This window comes from Capra hircus, chromosome 12 (genome assembly GCF_001704415.2).
Source record: "Capra hircus breed San Clemente chromosome 12, ASM170441v1, whole genome shotgun sequence".
Lineage (NCBI taxonomy): Eukaryota > Metazoa > Chordata > Mammalia > Artiodactyla > Bovidae > Capra > Capra hircus.
In genome coordinates this window covers 73810557-73831648 of record NC_030819.1, presented here as the reverse complement: position 1 = coordinate 73831648, position 21092 = coordinate 73810557, and the positions used below count along the sequence as shown (strand labels likewise).

Below are 21092 nucleotides of genomic sequence, written 5' to 3'. Positions count from 1 at the left end.
CAGTGCTCCTGCCCTCTCTGTCCTGGTACCCAGTACCCCCAGGGCCTCTGGGCCTGAATAACAGATGTCTAGGTGGTGTGCCGTTACCCAAGTTGTGTCTGGCTCTTTGTGACCCCATGGAGGGCAGCACGCCAGGCCTTGCAGTCCTTCACCATCTCCCAGAGTTTGCTCAAATTCATGTCCGTTGAGTCGCATCCTCTGCTGCCCTCTTCTTTTGCCTTCAATCTTTTCCAGCATCAAGGAACCCCTTAGTGGCTCCTGCCCTTAAAGTTCTTTGCCTTGAGGTGTTTTCAGAGTGTTAACCATTGACTCTTCACAACAAGCCAGGAGGTCTCCGGCTCCATCCAGGTGCATACGAAGTGTCCCCCGACATCCTGTGGATTAGAAATTCCAAGCAAGCATTAGCGGAGGGACAAAGAGGGGCTGAGACATCGATTCTAGATCAACCCTAACCTTGTCACTTGGACTTCCCTGGCAGTCCAGTGGTTAAGACTCTGCACTGTCAGTGTAGGGGGTGTGGGTTCTTATCAGGGGACTAGAGCCCGCACGCCGGGTGAACTGAAGTCGCTCAGTCGTGTCTGACTCTTTGTGACCCCATGGAGTGTAGCCTGGCAGGCTCCTCCGTCCATGGGATTTTCCATGCAAGAATACTGCAGTGGGGTGCCGCTTCCTTCTCCAGGAGATTTTCCTAACCCAGGGATTGAACCCGGGTCTCCTGCATTGTAGGCAGATGCTTTACCATCTGAGCCACCACATGCCAGGTAGCTCGGCCTTAAAAAAACCAATCCTGTCTCTTTTGTTGTTCCATAGCATCTGGTGGTTATTCTTTCTGTGCTTTGTGAGCCAAGAATGCCATGGAAATAAAATCTTTGCAACGACAGATGAGCTCTTGATAAGACAGTAAGATCTCTCTCCAGGGGAGGAGCTGTGTGCCAAGTCTTCATGGCTGGAAGCACAGGAGACCTGCTGGAGATGACTCTGCAGTGGCGCCCTGTGGCTTGAACGCCCAGAGGTTCTCAGGGGTGATGGGCTTTGGGTGTGCAGGGGAAGAATGGCAGGAGAGCCTGGGGTGGTAACCAGCCCAGTCATGTGCGGCCTTATCAGCCCAGGTTAAGAATTAGACTTGTTCCTGAAGTCTGCAGGCAGCCCCTGGAGGGTTTTCAGAAGAGAAGGGACTTCACCAATAGAGGAACAGATGAAGATGTGGGGCATATACGCAGCGGAATATTACTTTGGCCATAAATATTAATATTTATATTAATTGTCCATATATATATTTGTATATAATTGGGCAATGGCACCCCACTCCAGTACTCTTGCCTGGAAAATCCCATGGACGAAGGAACCTGGTAGGCTGCAGTCCACGCACGGGGTCGCTAGGAGTTGGACATGACTGAGCAACTTCACTTTCACTTTTCACTCTCATGCATTGGAGAAAGAAAAGGCAACCCACTCCAGTATTCTTGCCTGGAGAATCCCAGGGATGGGGGAGCCTGGTGGGCTGCCATCTATGGGGTCGCACAGAGTCGGACACGACTGAAGCGACTTAGCGGCAGGGGCAGGCAATATACATAATGTGGCCATAATATTAACTGGCCATAAAAAGAATGAAATAATGCCATTTGCAGCAACATGGATAGATAGACCCAGAGATTATCATACTAAATGAAATGTCAGACAGAGGAAGACAAATACCATATGATATTGCTTATATGTGGAATCTTAAAAAAATATACAAATGAATTTATTTGCCAAACAGAAATAGACTCACAGACATAGGAAACTAACTTATGGTTACTGTCGTGGTCCAGGCGCGGGTTGGTAAAGAATTTCCAGACATGAGGCAGAATGAGAGGGAAATAAAGTTTATTAGAGCGGGAGACGCCGTTAGAACAGCGGGCCGGCTCAAGGGAGAGCCGATGTTGAACAGGGCTCCTTAGTCCGCTTTTATACCCGGGATACAGGGAATAGGGTAGGGGTCTTGCGGGTCATTTGCTACGGATGAGGAGAAGGCAATGGCACCCTACTCCAGTACTCTTGCCTGGAAAATCCCATGGACGGAGGAGCCTGGACGGAGGAGCCTGATGGGCTGCCGTCTGTGGGGTTGCACAGAGTCGGACACGACTGAAGCGACTTAGCAGCAGCAGCAGCAGAGGCATGTATACTGGGTTGGGGGAAGAGTAAGGCAAATACCTTCTCCCTATGGGTAGGAGGGGAGACAGGTTATACCACTCAAGAGGACCTGAAATCCATTAATAGTTATAACACAAGGGAGGGAAGGATGATAAGGGTCCAGTTTATCCGTTCCTGCATTCCAAGACCCTCCTTAGTTTTATCTGCTCTTTTGTCCTTGGGTCACCGTAGTTACCAACCAGGAAAGAAGAGGGAGGGAAAAGTTAGGAGTTTGGGATTAACATATACACACTACTATATATAAAACAGATGACCAGCAAGGACCTACTGTGTAGTATGGGGAACGTTACTCAGTATCTTGTAATGACCTATAATGGAAAAGAGTCTGAAAAAGTTTATCCACACCTGATGCAAAGAGCCAACTCATTGGAAAAGACCCTGACGCTGGGAAAGGTTGAAGGCAAGAGGAGAAGGGGGCAGCAGAGGATGAGATGGGTGGATAGCATCAGTGACTCAATGGACATGAGTGTGAGCAAGCTCTGGGAGATAGTGGAGGACAGGGAAGCCTGGGGTCGCAAAGCGTAGCGACTAAACACACACACACATATCTATGTATAGATATATAGTATCTGAATAGTTTTGCTGCACACCTGAAACTAATACAACATTGTAAATAAACTGTATTTCAATAAAATAAAAAAATTTTTTTTTAAGAAAATAGAAGATAAGGGCCTTGCTCACTTTTAGACTTTCTGACGCGTGCTCTAGCAGCGTTGGGCTGGTTTGAGGAAAGCAGGAGCCCAGAAGAGGGGGTAGGAGGCTATTATTATAACTCTGGAGAAGGCAATGGCACCCCACTCCAGTACTCTTGCCTGGTAGGCTGCAGTCCATGGGGTCTCGAAGAGTCCGACACGACTGAACGACTTCACTTTCACTTTTCCCTTTCATGCACTGGAGAAGGAAATGGCACCCCACTCCAGTGTTCTTGCCTGGAGAATCCCAGGGACAGCGGAGCCTGGTGGGCTGCCGTCTATGGGGTCACACAGAGGCGGACAGGGCTGACACGACTTAGCAGCAGCAGCAGCAATGAGAAATGATGACAGCTTGAAGGAAGGCAGTGGTCCTCTGGCTGGAGGGATGAGGATGGATTTCTGAGCTCTTTACAAGGTGGAAGTCTGCAGGATTTCTCTGCAGGAATAGGAAACTGGCTATTCATTTTCAGAAACAACCCTCATGTGGCATTCATGTGCTAACTCGGCTGATGAATACACTATTCTCGTAACTAGGTTGGAGAAGAATTACAGGAAGGGTATCATTAAGATGTTAAAATGAATGCATTACATATGTTAACAAGTGTATGAACCCTGTATTATATCTGGCAAACGGGGTGTTAAATCCTTGTTCAACCAGCCAGATGTCCCTGCAGCTGCCTTTGGGATTGCAGAGGGAGGCAGCCACCTGAGACCCCAGCTAGGAGCTGGTGCCAGTGGCTTCCGGAAGCATCTGGCTAGACAAATTGCCCCTCCTGCGCTCTGACTGACAGGTACCGCATGGATGGCACAAGTCACATCACAATGCACCGGTGGGCTCTTTAGTCTGATGAGACCAGACTCCAGCGACTTGACTTTTCTCAGGGTTATCTTTACAGTTGGGAGTATCCTCAGTGAAGATTTGTATCTGTTTATCCATATGATTTTATAAGACCAATTTAATAACGTTCACTTTTGAATTGGAAGGCTCTCAAAGTCTTGTTGGGGGCGGTTATCCAGCTGAGTTTGCAGAGGCTGGGTTAACCGTTTGCTGTCAATGTTTAAATAACCTGGAGCAAAATTCCCATGACTGCTCAAAAGGAGCTGAAAATGCTGACAGGTGTTTATATTTATTCTTATGGAGTACGATCTCTCCTAAGTGGCTCTGATAAATCAAGATTGAGCCAGTCCTGGGATGTCTCTCCCCTACTTCTCTTTGGCAAAATGATCTGAAAATATTGTAAGATGTTCAGGGGAACCTAGCACGACAGTCTCCCCATCACACTCCCGGGAATCATACTTAGATGTTGAGTTAAGGCGGAAGTTGAAGAGAAGCCATCCTAGAGACCACAGTTACACAATCCTATGGATCTCTTGTGTACTCTCCTTCTTGAAGCAGAAATTGTGAAATCCCAACATTTTTCTATGAGTGAAATAAAAAGTGGAAATTAAAGAAAAAGGAAAAATCATACCGGTTGTTTTCTTGTCTGTTCAAATGTACTGTGACGGCAAAGATGAAAAAGTCAGTGCAGTCTAAATAGGAAAATACCACAAGGAGAAGATTTTCAAAATATTTTGTAATTTCCTCCTCATCTATTGTTTTTAGAACTTCGTGGAGTTGGGGCAGAAGGCATTTTCAAACCTAAAGTCTGGCTTGTCAATGTTAGACAGTGTCCACTAGGGGGCAGCATGTCAGAGGATTTCTTTTATCCTTGAATTGGCAGTGATTTCTTTGGCTGTCTACCAGTAGTTCGGTTTTTCTTTTTGGTCCTGTTTTGAAGGGTTAAACGAAGCTCTCACAATTTAGACGCAAATTATGCTTATTTAAAAATGCATAAATTAGCTGAAAAGCCTGCTTGTTATAGTGTGACCATAAATAAGTTCATTCGTGCATGGGATTTTCCTAGGAACTTACAGGTAATGATCCTACTGGTCCTGAGTAGATTTTGGAAGCCAGTGGGTAGTTCTCTTTGTCCTTGAATGTGACAGACGCTAAGCATGCTCTCTTCTGAGAAGGCAGATCGCCAGTGTTCCTGGGGAACAGGACGCTGGGTTCTCTTTAGGAGTTCTCGGCCAACAGAAGATAGCAGAGAGGGCTATCTGCCCAGCTTTCTCACCCTGGAGACTGTTTCTGGCTTCTGCTGGAGGCTGTTTGCTGGGAGGCGTGTCAAAACTCTCTATACTTCTTTATGCAGAGCTGTGGGCATTCTGGATGACAGGAGGGAGACAACATATGATTGTATTGTGTGTGTCAACTTAAAAACTATTCACAACCTAGAAGTTGAGAGTTATGTTTTATTCAATGGGAATTTTTAGGACCTCAGGCCTGGAGACAGCATCTCACATGACCGTGAGAGAACTGCCCTGAGGAGGCGAAGGGAGGAGCCAGGTTACACAGAAGTTTTGTGACAAAGGGCAGGGAGTCTGAACGTCAAAAAAATCAATGCTAATTAAAGGAGACGGATAACTGAAGCTAAGGCATTTAGCGCTTTCCGGTGTTTGAGAAGATGCGAGTCTCCGCTCACTCAAATCACTCTCTTGATATGCCCCTCAGCTATGGGGTTTCCCTGGTGGCTCAGATGCTAAAGAATCTGCCTGCAGTGCAGGAGACTCAGTTTCAACCCCTAGGTCCGGAAGATCCCCTGGAGAAGAGAATGGTATGCACTCCAGGATTCTTGCCTGGAGAATTCCATGGACACAGGAGCCTGGTGGGCTACCGTCCATGGGGTCGCCAAGAGTGGGACACGATTGAGAGGCTCACGCTTTCACCTTTCACCCTGTCAGCTCTCTGGGGCCGCGCTCCTGTTTACCCCGCCCCGAGTTTCTCACCACCGGGCGTGGCTGCCGCCTGGTGGCTGCCAGACGGCAGGCAGGTATTCTTTCCTTCCTGAGCTCCCTCGGGGCTCATCTGCTCACCAGCGGCGGTGGCTGCGATCGCCCGTGACTGTGAACATCCTTGTTTACTGAGCCAGCAGGAAATATTGCATTTCTCAATGTGTATCCAGGGAGTTAACTTAAAAAAAAATTTACAGCTGGATTTAAAATAAGATAAAACCCATATAACATTCTTTAAAAGATCTCTTTCATGTGAATAATTTGTTCAGAGGAAAGGAGTTTGGATGTGCTTTGTAGTGTCTTCCCCAAATTAGACAGATCAGATCTTTCTGAATTCAAAGAAACCAGAAGCGGTGTGGGAATGATAAGATTTAGGACTAAAGAACTCTGCGAATTTTAAAACACTCTAATTAATGTGACAAAAGGAGAGGACGACTGTGGATGAAAATAAATGTAAATGCAAAGCTTGGGAGATAAATAGAATTATACTCCTTCAGAAGAGTCTCCTATAGTCTTGAAAATTAAGAATATTAGGAGGCCATTCGAGAGAGCACTACATGGTATGCACATAGTCAAGTGTCTGAGCTTTGAGAAAAGGGACCAGGCTGGCCCTGGTGTGTGGCGGGGCCTTGATGGAGCCACTATTGGAGGTGGGAGGCCCCCATGCCCAGGGGCCGCCTGGCTGAGTCTGGGGGCTCCTCCACCCGACAGGCAAGCTCTGAACTCGTCGGGCAGGTTCTGAGCCTGCTGTTCTCTGAAGACTCCCTTCGACCCGTATTTCCTGATGTTGAGTTTCCTTTTTGTCAGATTCCCTGGTCCAGGTGGGCCTCCTTTCAGAATGACTACTTCAGGGAGGGAACCACCCTCTAAAGATTTCTTGACAGGTGGAGAGAGGGGAAAAAAAGACTTTTCCCCTCTCCCCACTTAGGTTCACCAGTGGGGGTCCTATAAATTAGATTGGCAAAAGATGAGTTAATAAGAGAAGCCATCCCAATTTATTTAATGTAAGTTTTATGTGACACAGGAGCCTTCATAAGGAAATGAAGACCCACAGGAATAGTTAAGCCGAGTCGGTTTTATACTCAGTTTGATGAAGAGTGGAAAGGTATAGAAAAAAAATGGGACAGGACAGGGTCTAAGTGAAGGGTGGTACACTGGGGGAAACTCAGCAAGGCCTGTTCCTTCATTTTTTCTTTTTTTCATATTTAAGCTAGATCTTGCAGCAATCACTTTTTCCCCCAAATAGAAAAAAAATAAGATAATGTTTTTATTAATCAACCTTGGACACAGCTCTGTAATATGATTTTTCCAATATTTGTTACCCGCATAGCCTTTTTTTGTTCCTTTATCCGAAAATTGCGTAACCTTTTTTTTCTTTGAACTTTTTATTTTATATTGGCATATAGTTGTTGATTAGTGAGGAGGGCATGGCAACCCACTCCAGTGTTCTTGCCTGGAGAATCCCGGGGACCGGGGAGCCTCATGGGCTTCCATCTATGGGGTCTCACAGAGTCGGACACGATTGAAGCGACTCAGCAGCAGCAGCTACATATTAGAATCACCTGGGGGGAGATTATTGTAAAAAAAAAAAACAACAAAACTAGCAAGTCAATATCAGACTAACTGAGTTAGACTGGCTGGAGTTGGGCCAGGGCACCCCAAAGCTGTAGCCTTTTTGTTATGTTCATGGTTAATATGTGTGCACATAAATAAGAATGATCTTAGAGTTCAAAAGATTGGAGGTGGGCTGAGAATATAAGAACAGACATTGAGTCTACATTTTTTGTCCTTTGCTTTTCATGTGGATGGTTTTCAAGAAGAAACTGCAATTCTTGGATACCCAAAATCGTATAACATGAAAGCAGCGTTACCTCATGGGTCTTTTGCTTGAGTTTTAGTTTATCTTGGGTCATGACGCTTTTTTTTTTTTAAGCAGACATTGAAAGTGCTTCTGAATGGCTCTGGTTATTGCATTTTCTTGTAATAAAGAGATTCTATGACAGCACTGACCTCGCAGCTGCTGATTAAATGGACAGAAGTTCATTCCCAGGTGGGAGAGAACAAACTTTCCCTGCCCACTTAATCAGTGACTTCTGTCTGCTGCTTCTCTGGCCTGGTCTCAAGCTTTGAGAAACTCTCAGAGGTGTGCATCTCTGAGATCTTTGGGGATGGGAGTGGGGTTGCTCTTCTCAAATGGAGGCCCCAGGTCAGCCACACCAGCTCACCTGCGAGAAATGCGCATTCTCAGACGCCACCCCTGGGAAGTCATGCTTCACGGTCAAGGCTGAGAACCACGTTCAAGGCTGAGAACCGCGGAGCTAGCACAGCGGTTCTCTCCTTGTTTTTCTCAAGAACAAATGTGCTCTTCTCGGTAGGAAAGCGGCCAGCAGGCGTCCTCAGGCCTGTGTCACGCTGGGCGCTGCCTCCTTCTTCCTTCCGCCACCGCCTTCTCAACAGCTGGCTGTGATGCGGGGGCTCCGGCAGGAGATGAGTGCGCACCCCTCTACTCCGCCGTCTTGAACCCCGTTCCCCCCTCTTCCTCCTGACGAGGTCGATCAGGGCTAGAGGGAGAAGGAGAGGCAGCTTGAAGTCTCTGAACTCCTGTCACCCACGTTCCGACTCCTGTTCTGTCTTCTCAGAGGTAGTAATCAGATGAAGATATGTTATAGACACCTATATAAATAGATAAGGCGATGCACAATGTATAAAGATATACTTAATCATAAATATACAAAGCTATATACACTGTATAGTAAACATTTCATATATTGGGTTGGCCAAAATGTTCATCCATAAGATGGTACAGAAAAATCTGAACAAACTTTTAGGCCCACCCAATATGTATCTTCATTTTATATGTATAAATATATATAATGAATAAAGATACATTATGTATGCGATATATTACACATGTGTAAGAGATGTATACGATGTATCATTGTGTATATATAAATGCATAAATACACACGCACTGTAAAATAGGTAGGTTGTGCATACATAAATCTTTGTTGAGATTGCAGGGAAGGCTAAGAAATTCCAGAAATCACGGTCCCATTGGGAACCCAGAGATCATGAGAAGAGAGTCAAGGGATGGGCAGTCAACAGGGGAGAGAAATAAATCTTGGATGACGTGGGGAGAGGGAAAGGGCCTGGTGAGGACCACTGCACAACCCCAAAGGACCAGCCACTATTTGCCCCAGAAGTGAGCAGGGCAGTGCCCTGAGCAATTAGGGCAGCAGGTAGTCCTAGATGAGGCTGAAAAGTTTCCACTAAAAGAGAACAAATCTGTGGATACCAAAGGGGAAAGGGGAAGATGGGAGGAATTGGGAGACTGGAACTGACGTATATACACTATCAATACTGCATATAAAATAATTAATGAGAACCCACTGTACAGTGCAGGAGACTCTACTTAATGCTCTGCGGTGACCTGAAAGGGAGGATGTCCCAAAGGGAGGGGATATATGGATATGTGTTCGTTTTGCCGTACAAGAGAAATTAACACAGCAGCATAAAGCAGCTATACGCCAATAAAATGTTTAAAAACGATCCCAATGTGCAAAAAAAGAAAGTTAATCACACTGTGTGTGACTTCTTTAGGCCATTAGAACAGGTCATTGAAGACAGCTCTGCTGTGTCCTCCAAGGGCCTTTAAAAATAAGATTCTCCATGTCTCCACTGCTGCCCTGCAAATAGGGTTATGAGCACCGTCTTTCTAGGTTCCCCATGCATGCGTTCATATGTGATAATCGTCTTTCTCTCAGGGGGGCGGGCACTGGGAAAAGGGAGTGGGGCGGATTGAGAGAATAGCCCGGAAACAGATAGATGACCACATGTAAAATAGATCGCAAGCGGGAATGTGCTGGGTGATACAGGGAGCTCCACCCAGACACGTGCTCTGCGCTAACCTAGAGGGGTGCGGTGGGGAGGGAGGCGGGAGTGGTGTTCAGGAGGGAGGGCACCTGTGTATGCCTGTGGCTGATTCATGTTAAGCTGTGGCAGAGGCCAACACACTATTGTAAAGCAATTATCCTCCAGTTTAAAAAAAAAATTAGAAAAAAAAAAGTAGCATAAAGTCTCTTCTCTCTTGGGGGTCCTGAAGGCAGACAGAAGAATCAGTGTGATTTTATCACTTCTAACTATTAGCAGTTGAAACTGTGTTCCTGCCTCTATCTACCCACCCATTATCTGTCTCAAAGCCCTTATTTCCAGACACTCAAAGAACTTGAGCTATCTGGCTCATCTTTTAAACATTGTGGAGGGTGTGGTAGTTAGCGTGGATCACCACCCCAACAACACAGAAATTCAGACTCTCTCCAGAGTGTTTCTAGTGTTGATATTACTAATTATTTTTTGAAAAATATCTATTTGTTTGTCTGCATCGGGTCTTAGTCATCGTGTCATGTGGGATCTTTCCTTGTGGCAACAGGCTGCATAGTTGTGGCACAAGGCCTTAGTTGCCTCTCAGCATGTGGGATCTTACTTCCCTGACTAGGGATCGAACCCATGTCCCCTGCATTGCAAGGCGGATTCTTAACCACCCAACCACCAGGCAAGTCCCTCTAGTAGTATTTACATGTATGCCTTTACCAGACCCTTTGCTAAGTGCCTACATGTATGAGCTCATTGAATCTTCACAACCAGCTATGATAGAGGCTCCCTGTGATCGGGGTGCTGTTAATATGTATGTTAGTACATCCAGGGGACTGGGAAGGGACTTGACCTGAAGTCAAAGCCTGAAGTTTCATCCGCATCACTTTACTATTTAACAGGAGCTAAGGTCTTGATATAGGTGGGCCTGCAGTTACCTGTTGGACCCTTCACTGTTAGGGTTCAAATAGAGATAAGTAATTACCTATACTCTTTGTGTGGGGTTTCCCCAGTAGCCAGCGGTAAAGAATCTGCCTGCCAATGTAGGAGACGTGAGTTCGATCCCTGGGTTGGGAAGATCCCCTGGAGAAGGGAACTGGCAACCCACTCTGCATTCTTGTCTGAGAAATCCTGTGGACAGAGTAGCCTGGCGGGCTACAGTCCATGACATTGCCAGGAGTCAGACACGACTTAGCGACTGAAAGACAATGCTTTTTATGTACTTGAACTTGAGCTCTTTTTGTTTCTGCCTTGAGCTTCTACACCTCGATTTGCGGCAATATTTTCAGTTAATTACTGGTAATCTAAAAGCTCCTGGACATCCACATAGTACTTTAAATACACTGTGACTTTTTAAAATAAAAAATTAACCACTGGGAGCCAGGCATCTTTCTCTTTCTTATGGGCTGAGCTTCGACGTTATAACAGGAATTCACTAATGAAATAGACATAAAAAGAGCCTCCCTAAAGATTTAAGAGGGTCATATATTCTGTGGTAATTGTTATTTTCCTAGTTAACTTCATCTTCGTTTGTGTACCTGCTACAAATGTTTAATTATGTTTGGTGATTCCATGTTTTATAATTTACACTGTCTTTTATTTCCTCTTACTGTCCAAAGTATTTTGTTGGATAGTATGTGTGTAATCTACTTTTTAAGCACATCCGATAATTCTTTGGAGATGAACTTCCCTGATGGCTACTTCAAGAAATTTTATTACTTATGTATTTTTGGCATATTTTGAGGGAAAGAGGATTAATTTATTGTGTGTCTAACAGTCCTGAATTCTTAACTGCCTTATCAAAAGAGTGAGTGTATAAATAAGATTTTTTTCTTTTTATTGCAGGAAATGCAACATATTGTTAAATCACAGCACATTAGAGCAGAAAAAGGTAAGCGTGGACCTGTACAAATATTTGAAAACCGCTAGGGTGACTCCTCCTTGGGCTAACGTGGCTTCTCTTATCTCCAGCCATGGTGGAAGGTTCATGGTTAGATCTGGCCAGAAGGAACAAGCCTGAGATTCAGCCCTTTGCCCATCTCACGATTAACGCCACTGACATCCCATCAGGTAAGTTCCATTTGCATCCAGCTTGAACAATGTTTCAAGAGTCATTTGTCAGCCCAAATGAATACTCAGACCTATTGTTAGCCTGTTACCAAAATTTTGAGAGCCTATAACTTCTAGACCAGAAGAAAAGTCAATCTGGTCTTCAGTTCATCATCCACACCATGGAAACAGGGATTCTCAATCATGCAAGAATGCGTATCATCACCGTATTCAATTTCAGACCATCAGAGTGACTTTATGTTAAACAACTGCCAGGTGAGGTGGCATAGCTGAGAAGAATGGCCTCTTGGTATACTCATCTCTGTATATCCAGGCCAAAGTTGACAAGTCCCCATGGCTGGCCTGTGAAGTGCATGAATTCCTCCAAGTAGTCATATACTCGGGGCTTCCCAGGTGGCTCAGAGGGGAAAGAATCCACCTGTAACGCAGGAGAAGTAGGAGATGTGAGTTTGATCCCTGGGTCGGGGCGATCCCCTGGAGCAGAGCATGGCAACCCACTCCAGTATTCTTGCCTGGAGAATCCCATGACAGAGGAGCCTGGGGGGCTGCAGTCCACAGGGTCGCAGAGAGCCGAACGCGACTCAACTGACTGAGCACACACAGTCATATATTCAGCCGTCTCCTGCGGAGTGCCCGGTAGAAGCTTAGCAGAGTGATATTTCAGAGGCAGGAGCCCTCGAGAAAATGAGACACACTCCTTCTCCAGGGGGTTATCACTTTTTTTCAGGCTAGGTATTTAGCTCAGTGGACTGGAGACCCGATTTTCTTTTGGAAAGGAGACTCAGAGCTCCGCATCTACATTTGCCCAATGTAGTCCATCATATAATCCCCAATGGGTCCTTCACATCAGGCTAGGTGAGCGTAAAAAAGATTACAGAGAACCTTACAACAGTTTCAGCTCCATATTGGTGCTTGCCATCTGCCTCTACAAGGATTAGAGCACGTGCTGTTACAGTTGTTGGCCTCCAACACCCCCTGAAGGGAGTTCAGGGTGGAGATCAGGAATGAGGCGCTCTGTGCTCTGGGGAAACTGGCGGAACAGGTCTTTAGATAGATAGATATTTTCAGGATCTGATTTTATGAGGTCGATCCTTGTATCTTCTCATATCTAGGAAAGCACTAAATCCCTTCATGGTGACCTCAGCTCCTCGTGACTAACAGAAAACTTTTGCAAAGATACATGCTTGATTGCACTGAACTCCCCCTTCACCAAAATCGTATAAGTTGACCTTCCCCCTACCTCTTTGGAGCAGTTTTTCAGAGCTGTCTGAGGTGCTGTCTCCCAGGCTGCAGTCTTCATTTTGCCCCAAATAAAGCTTAACTTGCATGAAACTTAACTTGCAACTCTCACAATTGTGAAATTTTTTGTCAACAGTAGAGTTAACAAGGAACATTACTATCGTTATACTATTTATTGAGTACACACTATGTGTCAAGCATTTTGCCTTGTGTTCATTATCTTTACTGCTGCTGCTGCTAAGTCGCTTCAGTCGTGTCCGACTCTGTGCGACCCCATAGACGGCAGCCCACTAGGCTCCCCCGTCCCTGGGATTCTCCAGGCAAGAACACTGGATTGGGTTGCCATTGCCTTCTCCAATGCGTGAAAGTGAAAAGTGAAAGTGAAGTCGCTCAGTTGTGTCCAACTCTTAGCGACTCCATGGACTGCAGCCTACCAGGCTCCTCCATCCATGGGGTTTTCCAGGCAAGAGTACTGGAGTGGGGTGCCATTGTCTTCTCCTAATTATCTCCAATTCTACAACCCTGCAAAATAGCGATTATCATTCAGATTTTGCAAATAGGGAAACCAAGATGCACCTAGTATAAGCTACCTGATCCAGGCTACAACATGGCAGGCTTAGAGACTGAATTCCACTCTAGTTGATTCCCAAGTCTGTGCTTTTTACTCTGTAGATTATCACATAAGTACCTTGTGGCCAGTTGGCTTTGTCAGAGGGAAATACATTCAGTGTTCTTATGTTCCCTCTTTTCCTGTAAGAAGTAGATGAATGCAGTTTTAATAGCAGCTGTCTCAGGGCTGACTGCCTGGGTTTGAGGCCCCACTGCCCTACTTCCTGATTGGGTGACCTTGTGTATATCATCGAAATCCTTTGTGTGTCAGCTTCTTCATGGGGATGGTAATAATATCCACTTCCTGCAGCAGCTATGAAGATTTAAGCAGCTCACGTACTAACATGCTTATGTGGAAATGAGCATAGAGTAAGCACTCAGTGCATGTAATTTGTTATTTAATTAAATAATTATACATATTCTTTTTTTCCAAAAAAATTATTCAAGGCAGATTTTTCTTGTGCTGTGCTGTGCTCAGTCACTTCAATTGTGTCCGACTCTTTGTGACCCCATGGACTGCAGCCCGCCAGGCTCCTCTGTCCATGGGATTCTCGAGGCAAGAGTACTGGAGTGGGTAGCCATTCCCTTCTCCAGAGCATCTTCCCAACCCAGGGATTGAACCTGAGTCTGCTGCATTGCAGGCAGATTCTTTACCCACTGAGCCATCTGGGAAGCAGGCGGTAACCTTCCCAAAAGGTTACCACTCCCATACCAGGAGTTGAACCTGGGCTGCCTGGATGAAAACCAGGAATCAAGACCACATGGGAAGTGCAAAATTTTTAAAAAATCCAAGTTTAAATAAACAGTTTTGTAGCCACTATTACATTTAATAGTATGGACCACAAAGGAATTTTGCCTGACTGCAGACATAGAAAGTGAGCAACCAACTGTTTGATTTTCAGAAGATTTTCCTCAACTAACTCTCCTGTCCCAGATATTTGCTTCATAAACAAATTTACTCTGTCTCTCTCTCTCTGTGTATGTGCCTTATGGAACTGTTCTAATTTTCTGAGTGGAAAACTATTTTGCATGTTAGCAGAGGCAATCAAATTAATACTGATCTATCATCCGTGTGTGCTGTGAATGCACTCTGCATTTATCTTTTCAGTTCATTTTAAATGGCATATGATAAACATTGCATTAGACTGTGTGCCAAAGTCTATTTGGCAATAACAAGCATGTTTTAGTTATAAAGCTCTCCCTCCAGGCACCTAGCATCAAATCATTGCCAAAAACAAGGCAAAACTCCCGGACATTTTCTGATGGTTATTGAGCTTGAGACGGAGTGAAATGAACTAGTATATGCTTCTGTTTAAGAAAATAGAATTTGATCTTCTGGCTTGGTCAGTGACTCCTTGAGTTCGTTTATCTCCTAGTTTGGACCAGGATTGGATACTCTGGAGGAAGATGGCTTTACGTTTGCATGTTCATCTGGGGTCTCTTTTTCATACTTGTGATTAGTTGTTCAGTCGTGTCCTGCTCTTTGCAACCCCATGGACTGTAGCCCGCCAGGGTCCTCTGTCCATGGGGATTCTCCAGCAAGAATTCTGGAGTGGGGTGCCATTTTCTCTTCCAGCAGATCTTCCCAACCCAGAGATCAAGTCCTGGTTTCCCTCCCTGCAGGTGGGTTCTTTACCATCTGAGCCATGGGCTTCCCTGGTGGCTCAGATGGTAAAGAATCTGCCTGTACTGCAGGAGGCCTGGAGAATTCTGTGGATAGAGGCGCTGTTTCATACTTATTTGTACTTATTTACATATAGGAAAGGAATCAGAATCTGCCTTATACTGATATATTTCAAAGCTTCTTGAATTTTCATTGGGGAGCATTTTGTGAGGTCAGGATTCATGGCTTTCTTAAGGGGAGCTGAGGCTAAATATCTGGAGAGGCTTCTCTAACAGCTAATATCAGTGACTCTAGGGGTTGGGGAGGCTGGGAAAGCTGAAGGTCCTCTAGAGGTAGAAACTTAGGCTTGCATTGTGAGGTCCTCCAACCTGATGGGGGCGCTCTTCTTGTCTTTTCTCCCACTGGCATCTACTCATGAACCCTCCTGTTCACACTGATGGTTTTTCTCCTTTCTCCTCTGCATACTGTGTGCGTTCCATTCTTTGCTTGAACAGTTTCTCTCGCTCACAATACTCTGCCTCTTCTCAGCCCATCCACATTTGATCCAAGTTCTCCCCGTTCTCTGTCACTGGGCTGAACTCACCTGATCGCCATTAATTTCTGCAGCTTCCGCTTGCAAGTTGCTTTAACTGAAGTTCAACCATGTGTTATGTGACACGCAGAGATGACAATGTTACATTTTTCATTTTGCGTGCCCGTTTCTTATTTTCTTCACTTCTAAGTTGTAAGCGCCTCGTGGGTATTCTGCTTGATATAATTCTTAATTATGGGTAGAATGAATGCCGATAGGAAGCACTAATCAAATATTTACTGAATGACTGAATCGATCAGGGAATGGATAAAAGTAAGCCTGTAAAGCAGGAAATTAGGATACTCCTTCCACTTGAGGTAACAGTGAGAGTGGCAGGCGGTCAAGGTTTCTACATTCTTCCCTGCCTTCCCAGACCAGTCTCCCAGCCCTTGGTCTACGGCTACCTGATCCATCCCATTGAGAGGATAGACCTCACCTTAGACATTCCTTTGCTCTCTGTTAGGAAATGGCAATCCACTCCCGTACTATTGCCTGGAAAATCCCGTGGACAGAGGAGCCTGGTAGGCTGCAGTCCATGGGCTCGCAAGAGTTGGACACGACTGAGCGACTTCACTTTCTTTATTTTCTTTCTTAAGGACCATCATGGAAGGAAGATGAAGTATAAGGCCAATTATTGATTGGATAAAGGATTGAATACACGAGTAGGGGAAGAAGGAGGTAACCATGTGTTGATCTGAGATAGGAAACACCTTTGAGTTTTATTAGCTTTGTCAATGGACTAGGTGGCTGTTTACGAGCCCGGAGAAGTAACTTTGCTAGTGTTTATGAGGATGTGATGAGTAGAGTCTGAGAGTCGCATTTCTGACTCAGTTGGGACCATGGAATGATACTTATATTTGGGGTGCTTTCATCTGGGATGATCTGAAGTAGAACGTTGGATGAAAAAGGGTGAGTGCTCTGCTGGTTCTGGAGGCTACGGTGCCTGGGATGGCTTCTCAGACTCACTCTAGCGCCCTCCTGTGGATAAGATGTGCAGTTCAGGAAGTCTGTCCTATTTCTGAACAGAGGGATAGCATTGACTTCTTTGCCTTTGAGGCCTAAGAATGAGTGGCCCTACTGTAGCTTGGATCCTCCTGCATTTTTTTTCTTCCTGGTGGAGGAAGAGCCTGGTGTTGAGGTCCCCAGACCATATTCCAGCTGCCCAGTGGCCCTCTGGAGGTGTTCTAGAAAAAGATGATGTAGGTGTTCAAGTTTCCCCAGGATTCAGGCCAGTCTTGAAAGGTAGCTAGTGTGGGTTTCTGATTCTACAGGGTTCACCCAAGGACCCACTCTAACCAAAGGGCTGTCAGCTCTGATGGATCCATGGAATTTACTCTAAGTGTAAGTTCCATGGACTGATTTCTCTTGGCTGGCAGGCAGCAAAGAACTTCTCCCTGGCTGCAGAAACTACTCCTAATCCCATTCTGAGACTCCTCGGCTCTGTTTTGCCTTGTTGGAATTCTAGCATAAGTATTTACAAAATCCTCTGGAGGAAAACTTTGGATTTTCCACAATATAACAGCTTTTTTCTCCACTAGATGAGACCTTTTCCAGTTGGGTAATGGGTATCCACATAAATATAAATATTTGATTAATGGTGTTTATCATGGATTTATCATGTCACAATTTTTAAAGGAGAGCTTCCCTGGTGGCTCAGTGGCAAAAAAATCAGCCTGCCAATGCAGGAGACATGGGTTTGATCCCTGCATTTGGAAGATCCCCTGGAGAAGAAAATATCAACCAACTTTAGTATTCTTGCCTGGGAAATTCCATGGACAGGAACTTGGTGGGCTACAGTTCATGGGGCCATAAAGCAGTTGAACACGACTTAGCAACTAAACAGCAACAACAACAATTTCTAAAGACCTAGTAAAATACACTAAAAGACCTGAAATATTCAAAGCATTGGACACATTTAGACGACTTCTAGAAACTTCCACTACTCCAAAAACAGTGGCATGAAGATCAGTTGTCACATTTCAAGTGCGAGAAGAGGCTACAGGAGAATTCTGGTTTCTCAGAAGACATTTTAACCATCCTTTGGTCTTCACAAAAGACTGCATGAAGTTGTGAACCCGGGGAGGGCAATACCAAGGATGTTTTCTCTGTGAACTTCCCTAGGGGAAGCTTCTCATTCGTGTGAACTTGGGAGGCATTTGGGCTGTTGGAGGAGGGGAGAATCAATGGTGATGAGAATATAGTTTAAGAGTTTGACTTTTTAGTCAAAGTTGCTGTGACCCAGATTTTCAGCTCCTTCTATATACCTCTCTCCATGAATTAAAAGAGAAGGTGGGGCTACGTGAAGTCTGGATATTCTCTTCGTATACTTGTTTTCTGCTTTCTTGATTCAGCCGCCTTTGGCTGATTCTCTTCCTTCAACCTTTATGCTCTGTAGGCTGAATCCTATTCCTTTTTTAGGTTATTAGGCTCAGTAGCTGGTGGCTCAGTGGTAAAGAATCTGTCTGCAATGCAGGAGGCTCGGGTTCGATCTGTGGGTTGGGAAGATCCCCCAGAGGAGGAAATGGCAACCCACTGCAGTATTCTTGCCAGGAAAATCCCATGGACAGAGGAGCCTGGAGGGCTACAGTCCATGGGGTTGCAAAGAGTTGGACTCGACTGAAGCGTCTGAGCACACAAGCCCAGCAAAACCATTCTTCATCCTTCTGGAAGGAAGTAATCTCTTTCCTTTGAATTGCCTTTGCAAATCTGCACCTTTCTTATCAGGGCCCGTGCCTTGCTTCCTGTCTGAACATATACTACGCTTATCCTTTGTGTGCTGTAGGCTCCTTGAAAAAGTGAGATTGTGTCTTTGACCCCTCTCAGGTGCCCAGCAGACAACGCAGGGACATATTAATGTACTTGTACTTTCCTTTTAGAAAATAAATTTTGAGAGGTCGTTCTCCCATTGGAACAATGGCTGTCTTGGTACGTCTTTCTGCAACCTCACAGAATTGTGAAGATATGCTTCTCGTTGCAGGAGTAAGTTTTAAATCACTTGCCTCTCCTTTCCTCAGGTTCCCACAAAGTGACTCTGTCCTGCTGGTACCATGACCGAGGTTGGGCCAAGATCTCCAACATGACCTTCAGCAATGGGAAACTGATAGTTAACCAAGACGGCTTCTACTACCTGTACGCCAACATCTGCTTTCGACATCATGAGACTTCCGGAAACCTCAGTGCGAATTATCTTCAGCTGATGGTATATGTCACCAAAACCAGCATCAAAATCCCCAGCTCTCACACTCTGATGAAAGGAGGAAGCACCAAGTACTGGCTGGGGAATTCTGAATTCCATTTTTACTCCATAAACGTGGGAGGATTTTTTAAACTACGGTCTGGTGAGAAAATAAGCATTGAGGTCTCCAACCCTTCACTACTGGATCCAGATCAAGACGCAACATACTTTGGGGCTTTTAAAGTTCGAGATATAGATTGAGCCCCATGTCGGGGAGAGTTTTCCTGTGTTTCCTAGGATGTATAGAAAGTGTCCAAAACAAGCCAAGAAAGATGTATATAGGTATATGAAACTACTCAGAGCTATGACCCACAGGGTACAAGAAGACCCTACCCATGCGTTTGACTCTGTAGGGAGCAAATATATTTACAGCCAATAGGAGATGTTGGGCTTAAGGTGTATAAAAATCTAAGGGTTTTCTTACATAATGGTTTATAAATTTTGTAATGAATTCCTAGAATTAAAGCAGATTGGAGCAGTTATGGCTGCCTTTATGAAAAACAGCCTTTGGGCAACGGGAGGGGTTAATTCTCTAGCTCTATAATCTGTTGGTTATATACCACCATGTAGTTGAAGTGGAGAGGGTGTCTTCTAATTGCAAACTGATGACCATCTGAAGGGTTAAATTCTTTTGAATTGTTACATCTTGCTGGAACCTGCAAATAAATACTTTTTCTAATGAGGAGAGAAGAATATATGTATTTTTATATAATATCTAAAGTTATATTTCAGATGTAATGTTTCCTGTGCAAAGTATTGTAAATTATATTTGTGCTATAGTATTTGATTCAAAATATTTAAAACTGTCTTGCTGTTGACATATTTAATGTTTTAAATGTACAGACATATTTAACTGGTGCACTTTGTAAATCCCCTGGGGGAAAACTTGCAGCTAAGGGGACGAAATGTTGTTTGCTAATATCAACTGTATTATATTTCTCCATTCTTTTTAACTTAATAGATTTTTCAGACTTGTCAAGTCTGTGCAAAAAAATTAAAGTGGATCCCTTGAATAATAAGCAGAATGTTGGCCACCAGGTGCCTTTCAAATTTAGAAGCTAATTGACTTTAGAAAGCTGACATTGCCAAAAAGACACATAATGGGCTACTGGGCTCTGTCAAGAGTATTTATATAATTATTAAACAGGTGTTTTTTTTCCTACAAGTGCTGCAAAGTGTAAATTTTTTTTAATGAAAAAGTTATCAGTGGCTTATGGCAAAGAAATTCCATTTTTAATTTAGTGGAAGTTATTTTATACTATACAATAAAAACGTTGCCTTTGAATGTTATTTTTTTGGTATGAAAATAAATTTATAGGAAAACTTGCCTTGTGATTTTGTGCTTCTCTTTCATGTCTGTCTTGCTCTGTGATCCTTTCTCTCCAGTGTGGTAATGTGGCTTCTATCTTTCCAACAGTTATTTCTCCCAGTAGGGAGAAATGCAGATTTAATGAAAATTAGGAACAGATTCAGTTAAATTAATGAACCTCAGAATTTGAAAAATAATTTACAAGGGATTTGTATGCAAGACTGTAGCCAGAACATAGAGACTTTACCACTCAGAAAAGAAAAAAACAATTGTTATGCTTATATTGGGAGAAAAAAATAGTGCTTTGCACAAGTTCATAAGGCCCCACAGAACAATCATTTGACCTGGAGGAACCCCTGAACTAGGAAGGATACACTAACAGTCAAATGTAGAAGAAGCTCTAACGGTGCTTGTTAGCGCTGTGAGCAGGACACGATGTTAAACTAACAGGACGGATGTTTGTCCTCATGGAAATTTATGTGAGGGAGCCATCAATTGCGTGTTGATTACTCCACATGAGACAGAAGAAAATGAAAGCTTGGGAAGACAAGGGAAGCTATCATTCAAGGCACTTGCCATTTGTGGATAAATGTGTCTTGATAGTTATAACAGGATAGAAGGAGAAAAGAAATATTAATAGCAGAGGGTACAAAGAAAAAAATTGTAATTTGTTTTTGATGGTGAGACATTGATAGTGGGACTTAACCATTGACCAAAATACACCTGTTGTTTTCTAACTGTCAGTAAGTCTGAGGTAGATTGGTACAGTCCCTTGGCCTGCAAGGAGATCAGTCAGTCCTAAAGGAAATCAATTCCTGAATATTCATTGGAAGGACTGATGCTGGAGC

General features: G+C 44.3%; 1 protein-coding gene across 1 annotated transcript in view; it reads left to right on the top strand.

Annotated features, from left to right (window-relative positions):
* The window catches only part of TNFSF11 (tumor necrosis factor superfamily member 11), a 41764-nt gene extending 21501 nt beyond the window's left edge, over positions 1–20263 (top strand). Inside the window, exons 3-5 of the mRNA XM_018056784.1 lie at positions 11433–11478; positions 11559–11657; positions 18715–20263. Of these exons, the coding sequence (XP_017912273.1) occupies positions 11433–11478; positions 11559–11657; positions 18715–19136 (567 nt within the window). The 3' untranslated portion in view covers positions 19137–20263. The remainder of the gene's footprint in view (positions 1–11432; positions 11479–11558; positions 11658–18714) is intronic.